We start from the raw sequence: 27001 nt of genomic DNA on the forward strand, positions 1-27001 counted from the left end.
AAGAATATAAAAGTTAAAACAAACAGAGAAGATCACTAAGGGTCATGAAGTGGACACAGTATTTAAATGTATCTGGTAAAACATTAACAGCCTCACAGAAAACATTACTATGCAAGGGGCTCAAGTTTGTTCTGGCAAGAAGAAACATAAATAAGGATACGTTAATAACAGAATTAAACGAATGGGAATACTTCTATGATGAAACACACACAGACGCAGAATGTGTGTGTAAACATGGAATAAAAATTAAAAGAAAGCACCACTGGACTCCTCCAGAGGGAAGAAACAAATGGTAAACATTTATATTGAAGTGAAATAATAACAGGCCGAAATTTAACTAAGAATGAAGAAAAAGCGCTGAATAAAGGATGATAATATCATTTTAAGACTAGCAGATAAAGGTTCTTGGGTGGTGGTAATAAACAAAGATGATTATATAAAAGCAGTAGGGACTGAATTGCAAAATATAAATATATATGGAGAAGTAAAAGCTAATAACAACAACAGCATAATAAAATAAGTGAGAATTTTGGCAAACAGATTATATAAAAATGGGTTTGTATCGAAATAATTAAATTACATGCGAATGATTGTTTGCACAACATATCTAGGGCTACTGATGGCATTGGGAACAGAATTGGCATTTTTGGAATGGAATTCTCCTTTGCAACTGCACCTTTATATATACAGTATATATATATAAAAACACTGCTTAGTCTTTTACCCGTTATTCGCCATTCTTTATAGGATTGCTTTGAAAACGACACTACCCAGAAGTCCAGTGATGGCGCTTGTATAAAACGTTTTTGTATGTTTATTTGGATCATTGGATAACGAGAAAACAGGTGGTTTTGTGGGCATTACGCTGATGGACTGTCCGTCTCTTGTGGCGCTGCCTGTGTGCTGTGTGAGGCAAGTTGTTTAAAAAAAGCAACTAGCTGTTTTGTGAGAGTTCTTTTCTGTGGAATAACTTTGGAGTTGTATATACAGAAAAGTGAAAAGTACCTGAAAAAAACCATCGTCAACCCCCCCCTCCAGATTAAAAAAAAACTTCACTGAATTTATGTATTCATTTATTGCAAATCCGTTTCTCCATCACCCGCTCAACACAAAGAAACGACACAGTGGTTGAAACTGTGAAACCTTTAGTTTTATAACTTATTTCTAATTTATCATTAACTCCTTAATAATACTACGTACTCAGAGTGGTTTTTTGTGCTTTTTTTCCCCCCCACTCGTGTTGCTATAACATGGCTCTCTAATCTAGCTAGTAAGAACAGACAATGGTGAAAATTGTAGATTCAACAATGACCAATAAATACTTATTTATTTTACCAACTGTACTGAATGCAAAGCCAGTGTGTTTATTGTGCAATAAATGTGTGTCTGTCGTGAAGGAATACAATATGAAAAGGCATTCTGAAACGGAACGAGGGGCTTTTGGAAATACGTATCCAGAGGGCACAGTAGTTAGACGCGCTGATCTTTTCTTAACAGTTATACTATTAAAATGTCACATACGTTTTAAAATGTTTGTAATGGTACTCCCATTCTCACACTGTTCTATTATTAAAGTACTATTCATATGGTAAAATGTTTAAGTCTTGTTCAATATATGAACATAAAGTTATGTAATATTTATTATTGCTTAAAAATGTGCAGAGTAAAATACTCTGGCCTGCCTACTCCTAACTTTTTTCCAATTTGGCGCCCTTAAATTAAAAAAACTAGTTGAAGAGCTCTAACTAAGGCAACTCTATCTGTCCAGGGTATACGAGAAACACATGCAAGCAGTTTTACAGCGAATAAACCAGTCTGCGTTGTTGCAGATGAAACTACAGATGGGAGTGATAAGTGTCCTGAACATTGTAATCATCTTTTACAAATCAGGTTTTCTACAACTAAGCAACCAATAAGCCAAAAGGAAAGCGCTGAAATTAATAAATCATAAAGAAAGTAATGAAATGAAGATGAACATTTAGTGGAGGCTTCATCTGGCTTCATTATGACAGTGAAAAAAAAAGTAATGTTCTGCCTTGTTTGGCATCAGTTTACCAGACTTGCAGATAAAACAGCAGCTTCATTTGTCATCAATTCAACATTTCGTTTACATCAGTGTTTCCCAACCCTGTTTCTGGCGGCACACTGTGTCTGCTGGTTTTCGTTCCAACGCAGCGCTCAATTGCTTAATTGAACCTTTCATTGAACCAATAAAGTGATTAACTGGGCATTTTTCTGTTATTTTCAAGCTCTTCGTTTGTTGATATGGTTCAATTAAGCAATTGAGCGCTGTGTTGGAACAAAAACCAGCGGACATGGTGTGCCGCCAGGAACAGGGTTGGGAAACACTGGTTTACATCATATCCAGTCTCACAGTAGATGTCACGATCGACACCCAGATACTTTATGATTTGGGATCCGATGTGTTCAGGTCTAAAATGCCATTCACAATCTTTCCAGGACTCGTTGGAATCACTCAGCAAGATTGGCGCTGACTTGGGAGAGGCTACACAAGCAACAACGCTCCGAGAAAGATTGTTATTATTTTGTATCATGACTATTGTTTTAATAGTGTTTACTATTAGGATTAGGGATGGAAATGTCAAATAGTTTCCTATTTGGAACACAGGATGCAACATTTTTGTGTATTCGATTACCCGAATTCTGGTCCCTTACACTCCCGAGAAAAAAAGTCAAATGCGTGTGTACAAGCAGACAGCGTAACAGTGTAAGCCGGTAAAGTTTAGCCAGGGTCAAAGTGTACAAACAATGTCCTAGATGAGATTTCTTCGTTCAATACCCTGTTTCCTTAGGCACAAGTTTTTCCTTTTGTTTACTGAATTAAAATACAGAACTTAATTAGCAGCAACGTCACAGCGCGTATCTCTTCCAATTAAAGCAACAGTAGCATAATATTGTGCAAACCACCAAATAATAATTTTTGCCGTAGTGTATTCAGAATAAAATAATGCCTATCATATAGCAACCTAAATATTCTACATCTGTTTAATTCTAACAAATAATATTTATAAAATAATCTAAATAGTGTAAATATTGTAACCTGGCCAAAACAGAAAATACATTCCAACATTACAATAGTTTAACATTACTAATTACCATCAAGTACTGACATCAGATTAATCTATGTCAAGTTACTTTGTTTTCAATAACCTGTAAATAATTCAAAACATGGATATCTGGTTGTACTTTTAATGGTCAGTGCAAATGTTGACGTTACTCCATCCAGTCACAGAAAGTCAAAAGTAGATGTTTGACATTGAACCGCAGTCCAGAGTTAAAAAAATAACTCTTCCAACTCCAAGTATCTTGCCTTTTCTTATTGGTCACTGTGTTGTTCTGCTTAACATTTAGTATGTCTTTATATTCATCATAAAGTTAAATTACCTTTCTAATTTCAATGTTACCCAAGTTTGAATTACTTCTTTTAGCAGCATCAGCTGCTGTGTACAGTCATTACAGAGGAACTCATGCAGGGATCTGTTAACATTAGCTAAATACAAGGCAATAAAATTGGCAACAATTTCAAACAGAATACGTTTACTGTAGAATGTTTCTATTACAAGCATTGCATAATTAATTAGGGTCTTTACATTTAATGCAAATAACGGGTTTAAGACTGATAACACTTAAGCATCAGCATTAAAATACAAAATAAAAGAAAGACACGTTTGTTTCTACTAGTAGCTAAATGTACAAGGCTTTTTTGTGTGTACTCGAATATGTAATATGCTATTCTAATTATTATTTTTTTTTTTTTCATGTAATCGTGTATTTTACTACACTGACCCATCCCTAATTAGAATTATTAAAATTCAGTTTTAGCGTTTCTGTGACTATATGGTAACAGCTTGGTTGCAGGTTTGCTTGTGAAAAAATGAGTATAATTTGCACACATACATTTTCAAATCTTGAATACAGTGTTTTCATTTTCTGACAAGCACACAAATGTGTGCATGTTAAATGGCTGAAGTAACACATATTGAAAGGCTTCGTTCAGCTACTTTCTTTTGAGACTCTCTTTAGTTACCACACACAGTTAGAAACATACTGAAAATAAAAATCATCATGAAAAAATATATAAATATATTGGGCCAGATAAAATTGCATCCGGGCCAGTAAAAACACTAGCTCAGTGGCCCAAGGGGCCAGTAGTTAAAAATCTAAATGTAGAGCCCTGAAGGGATTAATAACATAAAAGGTTACACTACCAGAGAATACCATTTTATTTTGCATGGATGTAAACTCAGTAAACATAATAGAAACATTAAGGGACACTGAAACCTGTAAAAGGACATGCAAAGTATGCAAATATATAAATAAAGATAAAAGTGAAATCGCAAATAAAGAAAATAAATATTCAGTCTTAAAAAATCCATCATGCAAGGATAGCAACCTTGTATATGGTATATTTTGCATAAAATGTAATACAATGAAATATGTAGGAGACAGGTACATCATTATATAATACAGAACCACCTATCAAATTTAAGAAATAAAGTAAATGAACCAATAGTTAAGCCTCTAAAGTTTGTGTTTTTAAATGACATTATTCATTTTAAAACCAGGTTGTGAAGCTTTTTTTTAGCGTGCTGAAAGCAAGTAAAATACAAACTTGCTTTCTGATATTAACAGGGTTGCCTTTTAGTGTATTTGTAGTTTTTTTTGTATTAACAGTATTTCGTGTATTGAGTCTTGCAATGAATATTTGTATTTTGCTCCTTTTCCAGCGTTCTTATTTCTCAATGTACACATTATAAAAACAAATTAGTCACTTTTGCTTTGATTTTGTGATAAAACTGGTACTTGTGTTGATTTGTTAATCTTTAAACAGTTTGAAGCATTTTTGAGTGTGTTGTGGGCCAACAGTATGAACTTATTTGTCGTATTAACACTATTTCATGCGGTTGCTTTGCAATGAAGATTCGTTGCTGGTTAATTTTTCATTGATTGTCCATATTTACCAATGTAATATTTTTTAAATGTAGCGACTTTTATTCTAGCATTTTTCACCTACAAATGTGGTTTTTCATGATGTGCTTTTGCACTGGACATTGCAGCTTTAAAGTGTAATGTTTGTTTTGTGAAAATATTTGAAATGACAAAACAGTGGACATACTGTAGAAACTTTGAATTGCATTTCACCAGTCAGTAAATATGTTAACTGCACTTCTTGATTCTTTAGCGTGACTGTGTGCTGTGCTCGACCTTTGAATGTTAAGCATGCCCAATTGTAAACGTAATCTAATCTATCTAATGTTAAAAATACTCCCCCTGCAATAATGCCTGGGTAATGTTGGAGTGTATTTTCTATTGTTTTGGCCAGGTTACAATATTTGCACTGTTCATATTATTAGTTGATAGAATTAATACAGCAAAAAAAAATAAAAAATAAAAAGATTTGTTGGTACTCTTTTGTACTGTGCCGCTAATCCTACTGCAGCTTTAACTGGAAGACCTTACGCACTGTGACGTGGCTGCTTAACTGTTTTGAGTTAAGTTGCGTCTTGGAACTAGGGAGAGCGATCATTAGCACAGGGTACCCCGCCCACCCCACCCCGCCAAGAACTTAGCGCCCCCTGGGCAGTGACTCGGCAGAATCCGGTATAGATACAGATATGAATTTTCTTATTTACCTACCTGAACAAACATACTGCTGACTTGGCTTTCACATAAAAGGTGTGTGCATCGGCTACTGAGAGAAGGGTCCACTGTTCCACCATGTGCCTGAATAATCTTAACACGATAGTAAAAAGGACATTTTGAAACTTGCAAGACAACACACACACACACACACACACACACACACACAAAAGCAAATCACGCTTAAGCAATTTGGGAGTTGATATTTTAAATAAAAGAACAAAAGGCAAAAAAAGCTCAACTGAAATATATGAAATATGAAATATTTTACTGAAATATAAACTCTGACACAGGGAAAACTACAAAATAATAATATCACTAGTTTCTTCATGAGAGAGAGACACTAGTCTACATGTTACTACAAAATGTAGAATGAAACCTGTTGCTTCAAATTTCAGGGGACACTGCTCTACAGTATGGAGAAATTGTAGATAGAAAGTTGATGGACCGCCAATGAGATATATAGAAATGAGCTTATAATTAAGTCACTGTCAACCAATCAACATGCACTATATTAAAGCACAGTTAACCTGGTAGAGTAATAACCTGCTTCAATGTTTTTCTGATTAAATTTGTGTAAATAAACGTGTAAATAAAACCAATTGTAAATGGAGAGAAGTTGAAATGTGATTATTGTTAGAGTTTTTTTTTTATTATTATGTTATTTTGAACAGAATTCCTAATTATGCCAGGTAAGGATTTTTTTTTTCTACAAATCAGACATGGATAACTGTGTAACAATATTTGTAAGCTGCATCTGCTGAACAGCAATGTTCAAACAGCTTTAAACAAAAAGTAGGACTCACTTTATCCATTACTATTAAATTGTATCAAATGAAAGCCTTTATTTGAGACAAAATGACCACTGAAAACAACTTGGAACTTAAACATAACACACCGTTAACACACCGCTGCAGTGTAACATGAACTCTCTAATGCTTCAGCGTCGGCACCAAACCGGCATTTTTTGTTGTCATTTCTAATATTAGATTATAATGTCAACACAACATTATGTTTAAAGTGGTTCATAATAGTAAATTGTTTTTTTCAAGGAATATAATATTAATAATTTTGTCGACCTTTAATGCCGCTCCACTACATCTCGTGGCATTACTGACAAATTGGTCTTTAACTACCAGGAATGGACCAATGAACACTTACTTATTTGCCTATATCACCTATAAAAATTTTAAAAAATATATAAATTTAAAAAAAAAGAACCACCCTGAAAAAAACGATAAGGAGAGCCTCCCTCACAATATCCCACACCGGCTTCAGATTCATATTTTCTGCCATTTGTCTCCCCTCCCCCCCCCCCCCCACCCCCCACCAGAGAATCAGCTAGTTACATGACTTTTTACATCACTTTCATTGGCTGATTTATTCTATGACATAACGTTGCTTCTACAAAATCAACAGTCCTTTGCCTGAAACTTGTAGCTTGCAAGTCACTTTCTACAAAAAAAAGTATCCCTTCCTACATTTTTCTAGCAACATGTAGACTAGTGTCCCCTCAGCTCCAAAGTCTCATTTATCTATTTATTTATTTACAGAATACAGTGGCTTATTTTTATGTTATATTTGTATACAGCTGATTTAACCCCCCACTCGGTAGCAATTACTTACCCTTTTCCAGGTTGCTAGAAGTTGTTTGTCGGACATCTGTTCGGGATAATCAGCAATAGAAAATATGCAGCCCACTAGAAAACTGTGCTCTGGAACTGCAGAGAAGGATTGGAGTTAACACTAGAACTGCCACGGTAATCATTTTGACAGTTTTCACTTTTAAAATTTAAATTACTCTGCATGTGTTAAAAATCCGCAGTTGTCTGTTTTAACTTTTCCTAAATACATGCATTAAATATACTGACGGTGTTTTGAAAGTCAGAATCGCAAAAATAAAAGTTATGAGTACTTCTACCTAGAACCGCCAAAAGCAGTCATTTTGTGGGCTTGTTACAATACATGCTTTTACTGGTAGCATAACCTACAATACGCTATTTTTTATATGTATACAAGCCAGTTTGTTATCTGTACCTCCGCCGAGTTTAGAGCAGTATGTATTTGAATAGAATATTGCTCTTGACGTCTAGATATGTGTTATCCAAATATCTATTGTAATCCTATCAATTCCTTGGAGAACTGTTGTCTGGCTGTCTACGTGAGCATATATAATCTGCTGTCTTATATTACTATTACAAGAATTTTTCGAAAAATCTTGATATTTTTCCATTTTGATTTGAGAGCAACTACAGATATTTGCCACTGACACCTTGGCTTTCTTTGCAATTTCTCTAAAGGAAAGACCTACACTTTTAAGGGTTATAATGGTCTGTCTGTCTTCCTTTGTTAACCCTTTCCGGTCCATTGTCGGACTGGGTCCGACATTGCAATTATTCCTCACAGGTCCTTTGTCGGACTGGGTCCGACATCATTATAGCAACGCAAAAAACGTGTTTCTAGTCGTTTTTTCTCTGGAAAAAGCAGAGAAAACCATTCAATTGCCGAGTGGGAGCGACAAGAGCTGAGACAAGTCGAAAAAAAAAAATAGGCGTATCTCATGAATAGTCATACATGGTATCAGGTATCAGATAACGGGGCGGGTCGTAAGTAAACAAGTTTTGCTGACTGAATCAGCGCACAGAAAACACTGACATTTGCAGAGCTTTTTGGAGATGTTATAGTAATAAAATAATGACTTTGGCGCATTATTGAGGAGTTTTGTGATAAAACGAGTGATCCGGAGATGATCGATCGGTATGTACGACTATTATTATTATTATTATTTATTTCTTACATAGGTGAACGCTATAGCAAACGAAAGGGTGGGGCGGGGCTGGAGATGCCTAGTGAGTGCTTTGTTGATATGCAGGGCCACTTAAACCCGTTTGACTGTGGAAAAAAATACTTTTAAACAGTGCGTCTAAAATTAACTGCGCGTGTGAAAATTAATTAGACCTGACGTGCGATTAATAAATGGACCGCAAAGGGTTAATTGCCTTTCTCGCCATTATGAGAGCAATATACTACTTCCTGCAGTACAATACTGTCCAAATAATGCTGAAGAGGGTGTAGTAACACAGTCTGTTCCAACACTGCTTTTATACAGACAGAGGGTTTGTAAGTAATCAACAAAAGCTGGGACACCTGTAGGAATTGTTAGCATCAACTTTCAAGGCTTAAGTTACTTCCATTGCTGCAGAACAGCTGTAAGTTGTTAACCCATTACTTGTTCCCTGAAAAAAGGCCTTTTTGTATAACTCTGTTTACCGCTTACCTTTGTACCATTTCAGGTTATTCACTGGACTGCTTAAATTTCAATAAAAACTGGAAAAATGGGGGTGTTCTAAAACTTTTGACCGGTAGTGTATATTTTTTTTTTTCACTGTAATTCACAAAACAGTTGAAGAAAAAAAAACAGCCTAGTTGAAACAGTAAACAAAGAAGAGCGTTTCCACCATCTGCGCAAAACTTAGTACTCTGTGAAAGCAATCACCGGTGTCCAGTTGCTGTTTTTACAATGTACTGGACATGGCAGCCATCAATTCCTTAGTTTTATACAATGAATGCACCTGGGAAAATAGCAGCAGGAGAGATCTCTTATGATGCTAGCCAAGGAGCTTTGGCAGAAACATTTCGATCAGAAAACTGCAAAGCGGCAGGGAAACGCAGCTCAACCTGGATACAGTGCGCATCAAGTGACACACGCAACAGAAAACAATGCCAGGTAACTAAATGCAATAAAAATAAAACTTCTGATATCTGTGCCCAGTGTGAAAGAGCAGTATGTGATAAATGCACACACGTTGATAAGCGTTACATCTGTGTGGATTGTGCTAATATGGGAGCTACTTTGAAGTATGTTTCCCTGAATGCGCATTCTCGTTACACAATGGGAGCTGAGTTATTTTCTTGTTATTTTTTTATAATTATTTCGATTTTACAGTTGTGTATGTAGACCTACATATAACCAGTTTACAGCTGGTTACACAATATTTTCTTTTGAAATGTTTTATTTTATTATAGTTTTTCATTTAAGTCATGCATTATATGCGCTCATTTCAAAAATAAAGCCTTTTATGTTCATTTTTTCATTTAAATACGATGTTTCTGCTATGCAAATGTTAGCTATGATGTTAATAAATAAAACTTTTGAGTTGTATCTGATAGTTTGCGTTTCATTTTCATGTCAAAGCTGTTTAAAATGTACCCGTCAAAATGACTACTGCTGGCGGTTCTAGGTAGTAGCATAAACCCGACGGTTCTAGTGTTAAAAGCAAAATGGTAAGTGTTCATAGAGAAAACATTAGCATGTGCTCAAAAAACAAAACAAAACAAAAATTTGGCAAGCCTAGACGTAGACCTAGCAAGGAATCCTTCTGCAAAAAACCTAGCTGTTACTCTAGGTTACCCTCCCTCTCCTTCTCTCAACACATCTTTTCCCTCTGTCTGTCCTTTTCACACTGCTTACTCCTGGTCCAAGCTCTTGTACTCGCCAGACTGCACTACTGTAACACTCTCCTTGCTGGTCTCCCTGCCTCGGCTATCCACCTCTTCAGCTCATTCAAAATTCTGCAGCTCGCCTTGTTTTCTCTCAACCTCACTACTCTCATGCTTTGCAGTTTCCACTGGCTCCCTATATATGCTTGCATTCAATGGATCCTCAGTTGATGCACTATTACTATGTTACTGTAGATATAAATAGTTGTAATCCTAACTTGTTGCATCGTATTTCATATCGTACATTAGCAGTATAATTTGCACTTATTGTAAACTATTCTGTATTTAAATATTGACCTTGCATTGTAACCCTGTACTGCCCTATAACACCTGTAAAGCCCGCTGCACACAGCCCGACTCAAGCCGTCCCGACTCATTTCATCTGAGTATGCATAGATTTTGCGTTCAGTTTTGGGCAGACAGTTCAGTTTTTTACGACTGGGTGTCGCACACTGCTAAGACTGAATTACTGACCACAACTAGATACTGGTGATTACTATGTTTGCAGATTTAATTAATACTGCCATGTACACATTTTTGTATTAACTTAGCCCAACATAGCGACCCTCATATTATGCATGGCATCGTATGCTGTAGACGGCGGAGACAGCGCCGCGAGGCAACCAAAAGAAACGCTTAACTTATTTAGCTATTGACCATTTACACCGGGCAAACGTTTCAGGCAGTGTTTGACTTTTTGTATAGTTTGTCTACTACACTTTAACCTGTGGTAAATAAAATCCAACCTGTTGATTTTTTTATTTGACTTTGGCGGGTTTTTAGGGGCTTGTGATTTGTGACCTATTGGAGATCGACGCACTAGTTACTTCTGTTTTAGCGCAGTAAGAAAATATACGCTGCCAGTAGATTGATAATAAAAAGTTAAATTGATCATTTACCTTTGATTAGTAAACGCCTAAAAAAAACTAATTCAAATGTGCACATATCTGGTATTTTTTTAATTCGGGACACTCGGAGCAATTCAAGACTAATGTATTTTTTACCTGTGGAACTAAAGCTGTCAATATTCCACCATCTTGTATGACAAGTTACATTACAAGCTACGTCACTTAAACCTGCTTCACCATTGGTTGACACCCTTATGACTAATTGGTCTCAGTCAGTCTTGGTCGGCAACCGCTGCACACAGACAGACTGATCACGTCTGAACGAAACTGCGTCTGAAAAAGATTCAACATGTTCAATCTTCAAATCTGAAGACATCCCGACTGAAATCTGCATAATCTTGGTTTTAACTGCACGGACACTGATACGATTCATCCAAACTCTGTACGGCCAGTTGAGATGAGATGAGTCGGGACGGTTTGAGTCGGGCTGTGTGCAGCGGGCTTAAGTGGCCTTGGATAAAGGCACCTGCCAAATTAAAAAAAATAATAATAAATAATAATAATAATTAGCCGTCTACATTTTAAAGGCTGTGGGTGAGAGGTTGTGAAACAAATGTGAAATTTGAGGGCAATATGCTAAAGTGTATGACCTCCATTATCCTGAAATTAGTCACTGAAATGCAAAATGGTAGCCAGATTAGATTGGATATCAAGCTGAAGATTTGTTCTGGAATCTGTGAATACAATGTCAGGCCGGACATAAATGGATGGATCATAGATAAAGATGCAATACATACTGTCTAGTCCTGGCTCGTGCCCAAAGAGCTGTTGCAGTTGCAGTGGCTGCAGCGGTGCCTGTTGCTGCTGCAGCTGTGGATTCTGTTGCTGATGAGAATTCTGACTCTGCAGATGTTGATGTTGCACAGTCTGCTGCTGCAGTTGTTGTTTCTGCAGCTGCTGCAAATGCTGTTGTTGTAACTGTTGCTGCAACAGGTGCTGCTGCTGTTGCTGCTGCTGCTGCTGCTGTTGCAACTGTTGCAAATGCTGTTGTACGCTTTGCGGGTGCTGCGGATGCAAGTGTTGCTGGTTTTGTTGCTGCTGTTGCTGCTGCTGCTGTAGTTGTAACCGGTGCTGTTGCTGCAGCTGCTGTAACTGCTGCTGCAAAACATGTTGCTGTTGCAACTGCTGTCGATGCAACTGCTGAGGTCGCAACTGCTGCTGTTGCTGTTGGGAAAACTGATGTTGTTGTTGCTGCTGATGTTGTTGTTGAGTGAGGATTTGCTGGTGGATCTGCTGCTGGTGTGGCTGATGGAGGAACTGATGAGTTTGCTGTGGTTGTGGTGGAAAGGTTTGCTGCGGAATTTGTTGCTGTTGTTGCTGCTGCTGCTGCTGCTGCTGTTGATGCAACTGCATAAGCTGTTGTGGTTGAAGATGTAAGAGAGAATGCTGTTGGTGTTGTAGCTGGTGCTGCTGCTGCTGCTGTTGTTGCTGCTGAGGATTATGCTGCTGCTGTTGGACCTGCTGAGATTGCTGCTGCTGTTGTTGCTGCAACAATTGTGCTTCTGGAGCTAGCTGCTGCTGCTGCTGCTGTGCCAGAGGCTGCTGCAGCTTTCCTTGGTTAAACAGTACTGCATTTGGATGCCCCTGCTGGGTCTGATTTGCTGCTTGTTCCATAGATTTTGTAGGGGCTGAAAGGGTCTGTAAGATCTATAAAAGGAATACAAAAAACATATCAGTTAGAAGACAGAGAGAACACGGTATATCGTCTGGCTTATTTTCTTTTACAGTGAGAGTTTGGTAAAGCCCCTCTCAAAAGACATTTTAAAATCCAGACTGTTCATATAGGTACAGCACATGACTTCAAATGGAGTGCACCTCTATTGGCATATCTGTAGGTCTGTTAAAACTGTAAACAAAAACTGATAATCATCATGTAAGGTTTTACAGTAATCCCAATAAGGGGGTAATATTCTGATATTTTACATATTCCACTGTATTATTAAATATCTGCAAATAAAATAAAATCACTGAAGGTGTTATTTGTCACAGCTCTATTACCAACAGGGCATTTCCATAAATTGCTTTGAAATCAGACTGTCGGATTTAAAAATTGCATTAAATGCATGTTATCACTACCCTAACAACTTGGCAAACAATCTTCAAGAGACTGAATTTTCATGTCTCTATCCTGGGCAGAAACACTAGTAATATTGTAGACCATTTCTTCCCATCTGTGTGTGTCTTATTTTTTTTTTGTAAATTTATGGTTTTTTATGAATAAACAAACATGCTAGTTTATTTAAAAAAAAATCTAAACAAAATATCCCATTAACTGCTTGCACTAACAAGCAAATCCACACTGTTCTGAAAAAAGTAAATATTAAATGCTCTGTACATAATTTAATTATCCAAGGCCACAACCAAAATAGATTGTTACTCAAGGATTATTAGGGTACTTGTTATCAGTGTTTTTTGGATCAGATTGCTACAAAATCAATTGGACACAGATTGGATGCATTATTATTTATAACTTGCTCTACTGTTCATCTCTAACACATTACTGCTCAGTGTCTAATTAACTGGACTGGTTTGACCTTGATAACTGAAGATTGTTTCTTTGGCATTCTAAATTACCTTATTAATATATCCCTTGGTCAGCTGCTGAAATATTTATGGTGCTACCTAAATGTCAGTAGGCACACTTGGTATTTTACAGTCTGCTATAAAATAGTTATTTTTAAAGGAGAGTTCAAAGCAGTGCTGTGAAGATCTTTGTGACCCCTTATCACAGGGTTGCCAGAATACATCACAACTGTACAATGAAAGACCATATTAGGTCCTTATATTCTATTTTAACACTAAAATCCTCCTTGTAATGGCTGGTAAATCTGATTACAGCTTAAGCCTTTCATGAAAGATTCAACTGCTTTTTTTGACCATTACAAAATCAAGGACTCTTAAGTACTATTTACTCAAGTAGTATTTTCTGAGATCACCCTTTTCCTTAAATTCTTCAGATTATGTTGCTCATCTTTCCCCAGTAACTGTACGGACATACTGATATAAAGCGGACAGCCAGAAAAAAATAAATAAAAAAATAAAACATGACTAATACATATATCAACGGGCAGAAATAAACAAAAAATACATCTTTAAAAGTGCAATAAAGAAAATTAACAGATTTAACTTACATGTGCAACATTTGACGGCCTGCTAGCTTGCTGAATATCTGCATTATTTGTAATGTTCCTCAATGTCCGTACAGCTGGGCTCCAAGAAGCCATCATTTCCTGCCTCTCTGGTCCCTGTGCATTCTGTCCTGAAGGCACCAAATTACTCCGTGCCTCCGAGGGGAGAGCACTGCCTGGTGCTGGTGGTACATTAGCACACAAGTTACTCCGTGCCTCTGAGGGCAGAGCACTGCCTGGTGGTACATTAGCACACAAGTTACTCCGTGCATCTTGGGGCACAACGCTGCCTGGTGCTGGTGGTACATTAGCACACAAGTTTATTAGACCGGAGTCCTTCCCATGGGGCAGCCGGTGCTTAGCAGCCACTGCCTGGGGAACCTCAGCTGGGGTCCAGTTCAGGTTCCTCTCCTGTTTCTCTGGCGAGGAGTCAGAGGAATCGTCAAACATCAATTCACTTTTCAATCGGTCGCTCCTCTTCTGCTGCTTTGGGGAGAACCCCTCTGTGCTCACAGGGGACCCCTCACGAGACGAGGCTGGGCTGTAATTCCTTAATCTGTTTTCAATGTAGCTGCCATCGGACTGTGAGCCCCTGTCATATTCTTCCTCTTCGCTATCCTCCTCCTCCTCTTCCTCTTCCTGGATATTCAGTCGTGGATGGTACATCTCCTCTTCCTTTCTGGACTTGTCTACAACAGAGTCCAACACCCAGTCTGGAGTCACTATTTTAATACTGCTGTGCTTTAAAGCACATTCATACTTTTCCTAATGGGGGGGAAAAAAATAACAAAAAAAAAACAAGATTACAATATTTTTGCATTGTTGGGAGTTTAAGACGGAATACCCAGTAACACTTTCACAAAATTGTATCCTGGTTTTGTTTTCATCAATATTTCAAATTGTGTGGTATGTACCAAATATAATCAATATCTTGAAGTGTAATACTTTCTTTATCAGTTGTATTGATAAAACCTTGTATGCAAATTCATGAGATCCCATTGGTCGTTTCATATGACAAGGGAATGTATATCTGTTTTTAAAAACTGCTGTCTAATATTTGGTAAACTTACTACAAAAAAATAACTTACAGAGACATGCTCACAACCTAAATTCCCTGCCAAAATCTGAAATCCTAACTACATCCCTGAATTGGGCAGCCATGTTAGGTGAAGACTACTGTCGCCCGATTTCCATAACACTGAAAATATGAAGTCTGTATCTGAAACGTTTTGTAAGGTACTTAAGCCCCAGTTAATAAAAAATGTGGGATTTTGTTGAGCCAAATGATTACATAGAAGTGCCTACGCAAATCATCCATTTTATCATTGGATTTTTTTTTTCTTTTTACTCGACACCCACAAGGATATTAAACAAAAGCACTCGTAATTTCTGACAACACTTGTGCAAAGGTTTATTGGCTGCCAGCCCCTGTAGCCGAGGGGATGGGGCTATAAAAACTAAACACTCTTCCTGTAATAAACCGAGCACAGCCTTATACACAGATAATACAACGTCTCTACACCCTGGTATACGTAGATACAAAGCCCTTGGTATTATTGCGGTCTACCAGACCAGTCAAAAGCTCCATAAAATTGAACTGAACACAAAGCAGATGTGTTTGCACTATTCCCATTTTCTTTGAGCAATGGCAATAATAGGTACTTGAGGCTATGCGAGTAGGTAGGACAGACGCACCAAATATAAAATGCTGAGCTTTAGGTGAGCAGTCAGGAAACACTGAAATGTTTCTGATTGAAGAGGCTGGATTGAAGCTGCTGACGTTGTGAAGTCAGAAGACATTCTGACTGAACGACCTGATGCATAACTGATGTGAAATGAAAATAACCAGCCAGAAACTACACATTTCTGGTAGACAGGAAGATTAATTCCCAAGTTCACATGAATCTAGTACTGATTTTCAATGCTGGACCCGTAAGACAAGCAGTATAACAGATAAGGTGCGTATACAAATAATTTACGTGAAAAAGCTTGTTTACACATGGAATCTACTGTATGTATATCTATTATATATTACACTCAGTCATCCAAAAGTGCACGTATACCAGTATTCATAAGTATATGGGGTTTCCATGCATGTTTTATTCATCAGTGTGTTTGCCATATCTATTGCTGTTAGAGTGATCAAGCAGTAAAAACAGACTGTCACTGTCTGCCAGGAAGGAGGTGGTGGGACAAGCTTCCCACTTCCAAACCAGCACAACACAATTCCTGGAATTCTGACCTTCTATTAAAATGAATTTGGAGGAATCTGAGTTCACCTGAGTGACCGACATTACAGGGGGCAATGCTGCCTTTAACCCTTTCAGGACCAAGCATTCAGTGGGATTCTGCCTTATATATATATATATATATATATATATATATATATATATATATATATATATATATATATATATATATATATATATATATATATATATATATTATTATATATATATAAAAACACATGACAGAATAAATGTTCTAATATAATTATAAGTCAAATACATTATTTACAGTGGTTCCCCTTTTTGAAATAGTCCTAAACAAGTTCCTGTGATGTTTTGTTTCTGCAGGCTGCTGTAAACTGTCTCCGCCCTTTAGATACTAAATGTCCCTCTCAGTGACATCACACGAAAAAAAGTCTTTAGGTCAGTCCCTCCCCTATCCGATGATATTTGTTTCAAGCCTGTACTGCAAAGTAAGGTGGCCCTGTAAGTCATCAAAACAAAGTACTTTTTTTTATTGTGTTTATACGATCGCGGTCCTAGAAGCCCACTTCAGTATGATCATGTTAACATGATCCCAGTCCTTAAGGTTAAGCTTATCTGAAGCACAAACACGGGTCAATGCAACATGTTACTGTACATAACCCATGGGTTAAGCTGTTCCCTTGGTTAATTCAATTAGTGAGAATAGAGGTTGCTGTCATTTTAAAATATGCACAAAATGACATTTTGAAAAGGCAATGACACCAGTAATCAACAGCATACAGATTTGGCTGGCTGGTCAACCCGTCAACTCAAACCATCCAAAATCATTACTGCACATACGCAGCCAGCAAGACAGCAGTACACTTACCCCAGCTGGCTCAAGTACAATTAAATGAGTACACTTCTTATTCAGGCTCAACTGGCAATCCCCTCCATAAAAGGTTATCAAAGCCCAGAGTGTATTGCGGTCCTCGACGAAATCTGGTGCAACCAAAAATCAATTACGAAAATGAGTTAATGTTTTTCTTTTATTTTATATTTTTTAAGTACGTATTTCTAAGAATGCATATGGACACACTCTTCCCCCCCCCCCCCCCCCCCCCCCCCCCCCCCCCCCCCCTCTTCTAATCGTTCAGTTACTATTAAGGACAGGTGTGTACAGCTATGGCCAAAAGTTTTGCATCACCCTATAGAATTAACTAATTTTGCTTCATAAAGTCGAATGAAACCTGCTGAATAATGCTACGTTAACATATTGAATTACATACCGCTTTGTAGTTTTCCATATACTTAATGAAAAACTGACATATTTGACATTTCAAAATCTAACATGAAATACTGCACTACTCCTATGGCTTCCAGCAGACTTTGGCCATATCATTTTGTAGTTTCTTTTGGCCATAGCTGTAAAGCAGGGCTTCTCAACCTGTCCTTGTGACCCGTGTCTTTGGGTTTTCTTAATTGAACTAATCATTTGCTTAATAAGCCTTTTTAATTGTTCTCAGCTCCTAAAAAGTTGCAGATTCCAGGTTACTTATACAATGTTATAGCTAACTTGAAATCTGCAACTGTTTAAGCTAAAAACGGCCTAATTAAGCAAAATTATCGGTAATTGAGAGCTTAGTTGGAACGAAAACCAGAAGACAGTGGGTTTCAGAAGCCCTGCTGTAGGTGATCCTCTCTGCATATTTCCTGAGGTCTATGATGATTCACTCAATAACAAAACCAATATATGCAATGATTTGTATAATTAGCCCTTTCAAGAACTATTAAATATACCTATTCATGGCTTTGCAATGTCACAGAATCCTTCAACCTTGAATAGGAGATTTGTTAAAGGGCAAAAGGTGCTAAAAGAGAGTAACAGTGGATTGTTTATTCAATCCCAAAATAAGTGATCCTGAGGGTTATTTGCATTTGTTTATTTCATGAACATGTTGTTGGTCAGGAATAACGTTAGGGATAAAAAAAAAAGTTAAACGTCACAAGAACACAACAATAAAAGACAGTTATTACTTTAAGAACAAACTTCTTAGCAAGTAAAAATGAGAAACTTAAAGAACAAAATGATTTAAATGTACATACCGTGGGTAAACATGCAGTGACGCCATAGAAAACCTGCCCTGATTCTGGAGAAAAACCAGCCACTCTATATGTAATTTATCAAGGAAGAGCTAAACGTGCTGGAAAATGAAGGCTAACATCATGTAGTATACCTGTTTTGTTCAGCAAAGAGCTGGCAACTTGGAATACACACATTTTAAAAAACAATGAAAAAAACTCTGGTAATTATGACTCCAAATATGTATTTGAGATGAAGCTTTTTATAAACATTCTTTGGCACAATTTCTTAAAAGTAATTTCATGGTAAGTACATTTTATAGGAGTTCTGAAATCCTATTAGTTTGGATAAATAAGATAACATCTTCAGAGAGCTTCCCAGAATTTGTTTAAACTTTAATACGTTGATGTTTGTTGCAAAAGGTAACTTAGAAATATAGAAAACACTGCAATAGTCCAATATTAGCAAGACAAGTGCATATACTGCACTTATTTATGTGATACAAAACAATAAGGATACGGTAGAAGATCTCCACATCGAACAGACAAGATTACCCAGGACGGCTGCAAAACAAATTTCAAACATTAATCCTACCAACCCAAAGCAGAACTGGAAATGCTCAGCTGAACTGATCACATGTATAGAAACTCGGGAGAGCCCTAGAACTGCTACTCAACAGCTTGCAGAAGGGGTAACAATGTGTGAGCTGGTAGAACAAGAACAATGTACTTTTGTACTCTTTCCAGCAACTGTACCTTTGTATTACTGTTCTAAAAGTGTACTGTAATCCTGATGGGATCTAATAATGTAAACACACAGCAATGAGAATGTTTGATGTTGTTTGCTGTGGTAGTGCAAGTCTCATGCAAGGTCGTTGTTGGAAATGAGAATTTGATCTCAAATCGACTCATCTGGATAAATAAAGGTTTTGATTGAATGTTACAAATGACAAAAACAATAGCAACAGTATACTATGAGGGGCTGTCTGAAACGGTAACGCCTAAAACTGTTTCACCCAAATAATGAAAGGGCTTGATAGTCCATACCTTAACAACAGGCAAGTCAAAGACCTCACGTGCCTCTCCCACCTCCGGATTGTCCCCATCGACTGCAATGATGTGTGTAGCGAGCGCATTGTAGGACACTTCTTTGGCTTTCCCAGACTTCAAGAGCTGAACTACCTAATAATAAATCACAACAACAACAACAACAACGATGATGATGATCATGATTAAAAGATTTTAAAACAAATAAATAATTTAAAACATTAAAAAAAATGTTGTTTTTTTTTTTTAAAGAAAAGGGTACATTTACATGAACTTCATACACAATAAATTCAGATGTTAAATGACAATTACAGCTATCTTAATAGCACCAAACTTTTAATTGCATTCAGTTACAGTCCTGTTGTCATATTTTAAACTTTTTTAAATAAAAAAAAAGTATTTAAAACAAAAAATGCAAGAGGATAAACAGAATGCCATACTGTTATTTCCCTCTCTCATTACCCTGGCATATATAACAAACACATCTTGAACGGTAGATGGACAGCATGCTGTATTACACTAAAATATGATGGGATGGAAACAAGACTCCTATTGCATAAGCGTTAAAAGAAGCTTGGTCTGCGCCTATCCATAATCAACACCAATACAAAAACACAACTCGGGGGTACACTATCTGGCAGGAAGTTCAACCCAGCAACATCCTGCTAGAGCGTGCCATTCAATCCCAGACAGGAGCACTATTTAGCAGACTGTTCCAATTACCTAATGTAAAAACACAAATTAAACGTGCACGGTCCTTATGGAAGCACACGGTGCTATCAGTTTCGGTAAATAAGCGCACTCGTATGACACAATAACTAGATACACATATTTTCATTTTAGAAGGTTTAACAAAAAAAATATTTAAAAAATAGAGGCCCTGTTGCAAAAGAAAAGCGCCACTCTGCTGTGTTTTGCTAAGGTACACCGACAACAATAGAAGAAATGAATTAGGTTAAGCAATACATATTTAATATGAGTACACACTTGTATACACGTCCATGCATGCAACACCCGTTATTAAAACAAACACGAACTACCAGTGCGGCTATCCACACGCAGGTTATACTGTCGCTCTACCTTTTGTTCAATGTCTCCAACCACGTAGAATTTAACATCTTTAAACAGCTCTTCTGGAACCTTGAGCTCCTCATCGGACATAGTTTTTGAAGTGTAAAAAAATACCTAGAATATTACAACCTATCTAAGAACAAATACACGTTAAAGTTAATGCGTTTTCTCTCTTCCTCCACAACAACCGCCAAACTGCACAGGGCGCGCTTTGGGAGCCTCTAGTTCACGGTTTCAAGGGGGGTCTTCATGAGGAATGATGTTGTGCAGATTTCTCTTTACGACTTGCCGGGCTAATTTGGTTTTTTATATATATAACTTTAATATCTGACTATGAACACATTAATATGATTTTTGGTTTTGAGTGTTTTCACGTTTGTGTTATGAATAGTATAACCCGTCTCCCCTATATAAATGAGATATGCCATTAACAGAGGAGGAGTCTGCATAACCAATGTTACCTCCCCATTTTTAGAGGCTAGTTTGTCTATAATCTGGCGCGCTACTTTGTTTTACCGCTAGCATAGAAAAGGAAGTATGAAAACAAGGCGTGTCTGAAAGGGTTTTGCACCGGTTAATTAAACACACAGTGCGTGACAGTATCTGTTTTAATGTTCAGTCTTTGTACCCCTGTGTACGTAAAGCACGGTATCGTTTTACAACACGGGGATAGCTCGCAGACAGGCCTGCCGATTCCTGTTCATGTAGGTCGGTAACACTTACCGGGAAACTTCGATTGTTACAGTTTGGAGCCTTGTTAAAGCGTCCCGGTTTTGCTACTGTATTCACTTAGCCATTTAAGTTTTTTCCCCAAGTGTGTGTTTTACACAGCCACTTCAAGAATAACTGATTTAATATATATAATCTTCAAATGGTAATAGCTGATCTTATTTTGTTAACCTTTTGTTTTGTTTTGTTTTTTTGTTTTTTCGTAATTGTAACATGTTTTGGTGAGGTGACAACCAATACCTGACCTGCAATGAATACACCCAATGTTTCACTTTTAAATTACGATTTATTTTAACTGCTTCAGCGTTTATCCGAATGAGTTCAATAGAAAAACTGCCTGGTTTTTCAACCTGGAAATATTGATATTAAATCCCAACCATGTAATTCTAGGTTAACCAAACTAGAAAGTGGCAATGGTTGTTAAAACGTTGTAAACGTGGGAAAGGTAATTTACATTTACATACATTATTAATACACAGTTTAACCCATATGAAATTAGCTTGTAACGTTGTGCTTATACATTGTGCTTATACTATGGTTTACTAGCATATATGTTAACATGTGTGTTTATGAATATCTATCCTCACACAACCTGTCGGTAAAGTACGTTATCTAATAATATACTACTTTTTCGTCATGGTTTTGTGTATTTTATTTTATTCATTACTCTATTGGATGATGTTTATTTAGAGAGCGAGGTTACATCAACCCAGTCCCTAACTTGTATTAAGTCATACACATCGGTTTTACGAGTACATTAATTTAAATGTATTCCTGTTCCCAGAACAGAGGAAGCTATAGCTATGATAAAGATATCATTTGAATTGTTTAATATCAGATTGCGTGCATTTTGGGGTTGTTTATCAGCTTTGTTGTATTTATCTTAATGTCCACTGCACATGCAACTAACTTGCCTTTGCAACAGATCTGTCCATGTGCACTGTCAATTGAAACTGAAACACATTGTCCTAAAATAGTATAAAGGAAATACAAAAAATATGTGCAAAAACCTGTTTTTTTCCAATATGCACAAAACCCACACTGGAAAAGCAGACAAAGGGCTTCATTCGTATCCTAAATGGGGAGCAATTTGCTTTCATGCATGGAATAGATCCTCATTTTGCACCTGTATGCTCATTTTATTAGGGCAATTAAGCTTGGCCCCCTCTATTGTAGAGGAGGATTCCTCCTTGCTGGAAACTCATTTGAGAAGCACTGTAATCCAATAGGCTTACATGATATGTGTTGAGGGAAGTGCATATTACTAAACCATATTATAACTACAGTACATGTCATTATTTGGCTATGTGTATTTAAGCACCTGTTCTTTTATTAAGGATACCCGTGATAAATTTCAGCTGCTGATATATCAGAAGCCATCGTATGCAATGGTGTGCTTACAGTGCAATACACATTTTACCTCTGTGTGGAAAAGCTGGCAGGAAGTCTAAAGTAGAACAAATCTCAGATAATCTTCCTTTATGGGTCTGGCCCTGTTCAGAAAGCTTTAACTCTTGGTTCAATTTGGGAGTTTAGTGTAAATTAACAATATGGGGTCTGTAATTTCTTGCACACTTTTGATCCTTTGCTGCGCAACCATTAAAGCCAGGCAAGTAGTGAAGAAGGTTGCGTGAAATGTTGAACATGCAGTCACAAACAAAAGTACTGACACTCTATACTTTATATAAGATAATTCAAGAAAACATATTCAATGCAAGCATCTAGTGAATATTAGCCACTAATTAACAAACAATCTTTATATATTTTTTTTAAAGCACTTAAGCAATTTAAAATATTTATTCATGATAAAAGTGTGGGCACCCTTACATTAAAAGTCTGTAAAAATGTAATAGAACAAAATAAAACCATTACACAGTAACTAAGCTGCATTATAAAGTCAATAGCCAGAAAAAAGAGGTAATTATTTCCAACATCTGTTAAAGAAGAGCATTTTGGCAACACAGCTAGACAAGGTTGGATTTACTTTTGAGAAAAGCTCTCTTAGCAAACAAAACTACAACAAAGGACATGGTTACAGAACAGTATCAAAGAAATATGGAATAGCAACATCCACAATGAGAGCAAAAATCAAGAAGCACCGGAGAACAAATTCACCTGAAACGCTAGAAAGTCGTGGACGTCCAAAGAAATGTACGAGTACAGCAGGTAGGAGAATTGCCTGGGCAGCTAAAAAAAATCCAAGATTATCAGCCAATGACTTTATGAAAGATTTTGAAGCCACAGGCATTATAGTGTATGAAAGAACTGTACAAAGGCACCTGAACACAAAAGAGTTGCACGTAGACCTTGCTGCACAGTCCTTAGTTATACAATTCTGCGATTTTGGAAGGGAAATAACTCAACAAGACAGCAAGGAAGGCAGGTTAGTGAAAAAGAGAGTAGTTTTGATTCATTAAACCTAATGAAAAACTCTGAAACGTGTAATATTTGTGTAGCTACAGTAAGTGTGTGGCTGTGGATATGGAGTCATTGTGAAAATGTTGCTCCTGACCTTGGCCATCACTTCACTTGGAACTTCACTTAAAGTAACTGACAGCCCTTGGCATAACCCATTTAAACAGACAGACCTGCAAACTGACATCACAGGAGTGCAAATCGTTTTGAAAATTGGTGCTAAACTGTTTTGAAAGTTTAACACCAGAGAGCCTACTGGTGCTAAATTAACAAACTCTGCCCTTTTCAAGCCCCCTTACAACTTCCCACATGACACAAAACTCTCCTGTGAGTGTGGGTGGGTCATGTGAGCCCAATGAGAAAATATCATCATCTATGGTTGCTCAGGAATAAAAACAAATTAAACATATCTACAGATGCCAGAATTTAATGTTGCTGGCACTATACAAGGTACCCTGGTGCTAGAATCTAGAAACAGTCTGTCATTACCAACATAAGATTGTATGTACACTCCACTCAGTGAAGGGTTCTTAATTCAAATGTAAATCATTTTTAATTAACCAATGTTGTTGTTTTCTTTTTCTTTGATTGATTCAAAATGTAATTTTAATAATCTAGGTCAGATTGTCCACAATGTTCTTGAGGACCAGCATTCCCATTCCTGGGACCTATGTTCTAGCCTCTGACCATATTAACCACACAGACCCCTCACTTTCACACAGTGTGCTTGCCAGCTGTAGAATCTTTTCACTGCCACATTGTTTTAACCTCAGGACATATCCATGCTACAGATCTTTATCACATGTCCAATTTACTGCACGTTTACAAACAGTTCGATCTCACATGACATATCCCTTAGACCAGTGATTCCCAACCCTGGTCCTGGGGACCCCTGTGTCGTCTGGTTTTCATTCCAACTGAGCTCTCAATTACTTAACTAGACCCTTAATTGAACTAACTATTTGCTTAATTAGACCATTTTACTTGTTTTCAGCTCTTAAACAGTGGCAGATTTCAAGTTAGCTATAACATTTAATCAGTAACTTGAAATCTGCAACTTTTTAGGAGCTGAGAACAATTAAAAAGGTATAATTAAGCAAATTCTTAGTTCAATTAAGGTCTAGTTAAGTAATTCAGAGCTCAGAATGAAAATCAGAAGACACTGGGGGTCCCCAGGACCAGGGTTGGGAACCATTGTCTTAGACCAGGGCTACTCAACTCTGGTCCTGGAGGGCCACTGTCACTCCTGGTTTTTGTTCTACCTGTACACTGAATTGATTAATTGGATCAATTAAGCTTCTAATAAGCACTTATTTGGTCCAATTAAGTAATTTAGGGTACATTTGGAACAAAAACCATGAGGGTCAGCGACCCTCCAGAACCAGGGTTGAGGAGCCCTGTCTTAGACTATCCTACCAGGATACTTTGTTTTGTTCTCAAACTCCAGTTTCTAGTTCATTATTATTTGTAGTACTTGTGCTGCAACCTGCTAGTAATGAGACCTTCTACCCAATTTATATCTGAACGTGTAAGAGTTATTGTGTTTATTTCAAGATGATGAAATTTCTCAACCTGATGCAATACATCACTTACTGACACATTACACAATAACCATTGCATTGTTCTTCCAGGTGAAATAAACAGATTTCCTCTTTCTCTTTATTAAGCCTTGTTCTTCACAGCCAGGTATAAAGTAACCTGTGGTATATTTTTTGGAAGCATGCGTTTCTCTGATGACATCATTAATGTTACTTTCGAGAGTAATTCACTTCAAGTTAGATGTGTTATAACTCTCAACGGAATCGTCACTTTTTTTCCATGCCACAATATAATTTGCATGCAATTGCACATTCTACAGTACTGTATTTAAATAAAAAGATTTGCACATTCTACAGTACTGTATTTAAATAAAAAGATAAAAACAAATACACCTTTCAGCATGCATCATTTTTATTTTCACTTGTGCTGCAGAAGCTATTGTAAAGTGGCAAACTTTTAAAACATGTAAAAAGAAAAAAAAGACGGAGCATTGTAAATTAACAATTGAAAACAATCCATTTTACCAATGCTCATGGTAAAAAAAAAAGAAAAGAATTTGGCAAGCAGCATAGAAGCATTAAACCATTTATTTAATTAGCGGTTTCCTGTAGAAACAATGACTACACAATGTTTAGGGCCACTAGCCAGCGATCAATACTGTTCATCAGTGTTTATGACTTGTAAATCACCCTCCCGACCTGTGAGGGCACTAAGCAGTGAGAACAGAGTTCCTTGGACGGGCTGGCTGACAGTAATTTCCCAGGATTCAAGGGAAGTCGGTCAGCCAGGAAGGGAGCGAGACTCTGTTGCAATAACGCATTGACCCGGAAGGGAAACGACGTGGCAGCCACAGATTGGAGAGGCGGTTGCACTTGTTTACCAAGGGGTCATGTGTGACAGCATAAAAGGGGACGGAGAATCGTAATCTGTTCCTTCGCTTTGGTTTGTGTTTGTGAACCGAGAAGAACTGTGAGAGACCCCGTAACCACTGTTTTAATATCGTGAGTGTTTTGTTTGTTAGTCTTTGTGTAATTCATCTCATTTGTAAATCACTAGACGGCTAACACGATTCCGGAGCTGTCACCGAGGGCCAGCACTAGCTGGAACAGCACTGTACTACTGTCACAAAATAAACTGTATCACCCACCACGAGCACTACTGCACACTCCCAGGACTGGTGACCGTGTCTGTATTATTGTGTGGCAGATACATACTGTTTATTGTTTAGGGTCTACAAGCCCATTATTGTCTACCCCGGGCAGAACACATTCCTGTGTATTGCCGGGGGATTATTGTTTATTGGTCACCAGATCTGGATAAAAATAAAGCGCACTTTCCAAACTGGATTACAAGGCTCTGTCTGATTAATTACTGCATTATTATTATTATTATTATTATTATTATTATTATTATTATTATTATTATTATTATTATTATTATTATTATTATTTCTTAGCAGACGCCCTTATCCAAGGCAACTTACAGTCGTGAACAAAAAATACATTTAAAGAATCACAGTACAAGTATTAATACAATTAAGAGCAAGATAAAATACAATGACTTCAGTTCTAATTGCATTGCATCACTCCTGCACCTGTTCCCACTCGGCCACTTTGTCACACATGGTCACCGGTAACTACGCTCAGCTCAGTGTATGTAAGACATGCCGTTCCTATTATCTACTCATTCTTCAGACCACTGTCTTCAGGACATGTATTGTAACAACCCA

General features: G+C 37.2%; 1 protein-coding gene across 1 annotated transcript in view; it reads right to left on the reverse strand.

Annotated features, from left to right (window-relative positions):
* The window catches only part of LOC117394888 (PAX-interacting protein 1-like), a 29444-nt gene extending 8476 nt beyond the window's left edge, over positions 1 to 20968 (reverse strand). Inside the window, exons 1-8 of the mRNA XM_059019049.1 lie at positions 20599 to 20968; positions 19519 to 19653; positions 18992 to 19035; positions 18496 to 18559; positions 14201 to 14962; positions 11807 to 12716; positions 7288 to 7382; positions 5659 to 5754 (exon numbers count right to left, since the gene is read on the reverse strand). Coding sequence (XP_058875032.1) covers positions 5659 to 5754; positions 7288 to 7382; positions 11807 to 12716; positions 14201 to 14962; positions 18496 to 18559; positions 18992 to 19035; positions 19519 to 19653; positions 20599 to 20679 — 2187 coding nt within the window. The 5' untranslated portion in view covers positions 20680 to 20968. The remainder of the gene's footprint in view (positions 1 to 5658; positions 5755 to 7287; positions 7383 to 11806; positions 12717 to 14200; positions 14963 to 18495; positions 18560 to 18991; positions 19036 to 19518; positions 19654 to 20598) is intronic.
* Positions 20969 to 27001: the final 6033 nt, after the last annotated feature.

The sequence above is a fragment of the Acipenser ruthenus genome, chromosome 3 (genome assembly GCF_902713425.1).
Source record: "Acipenser ruthenus chromosome 3, fAciRut3.2 maternal haplotype, whole genome shotgun sequence".
Classification (NCBI taxonomy): Eukaryota; Metazoa; Chordata; class Actinopteri; order Acipenseriformes; family Acipenseridae; genus Acipenser; species Acipenser ruthenus.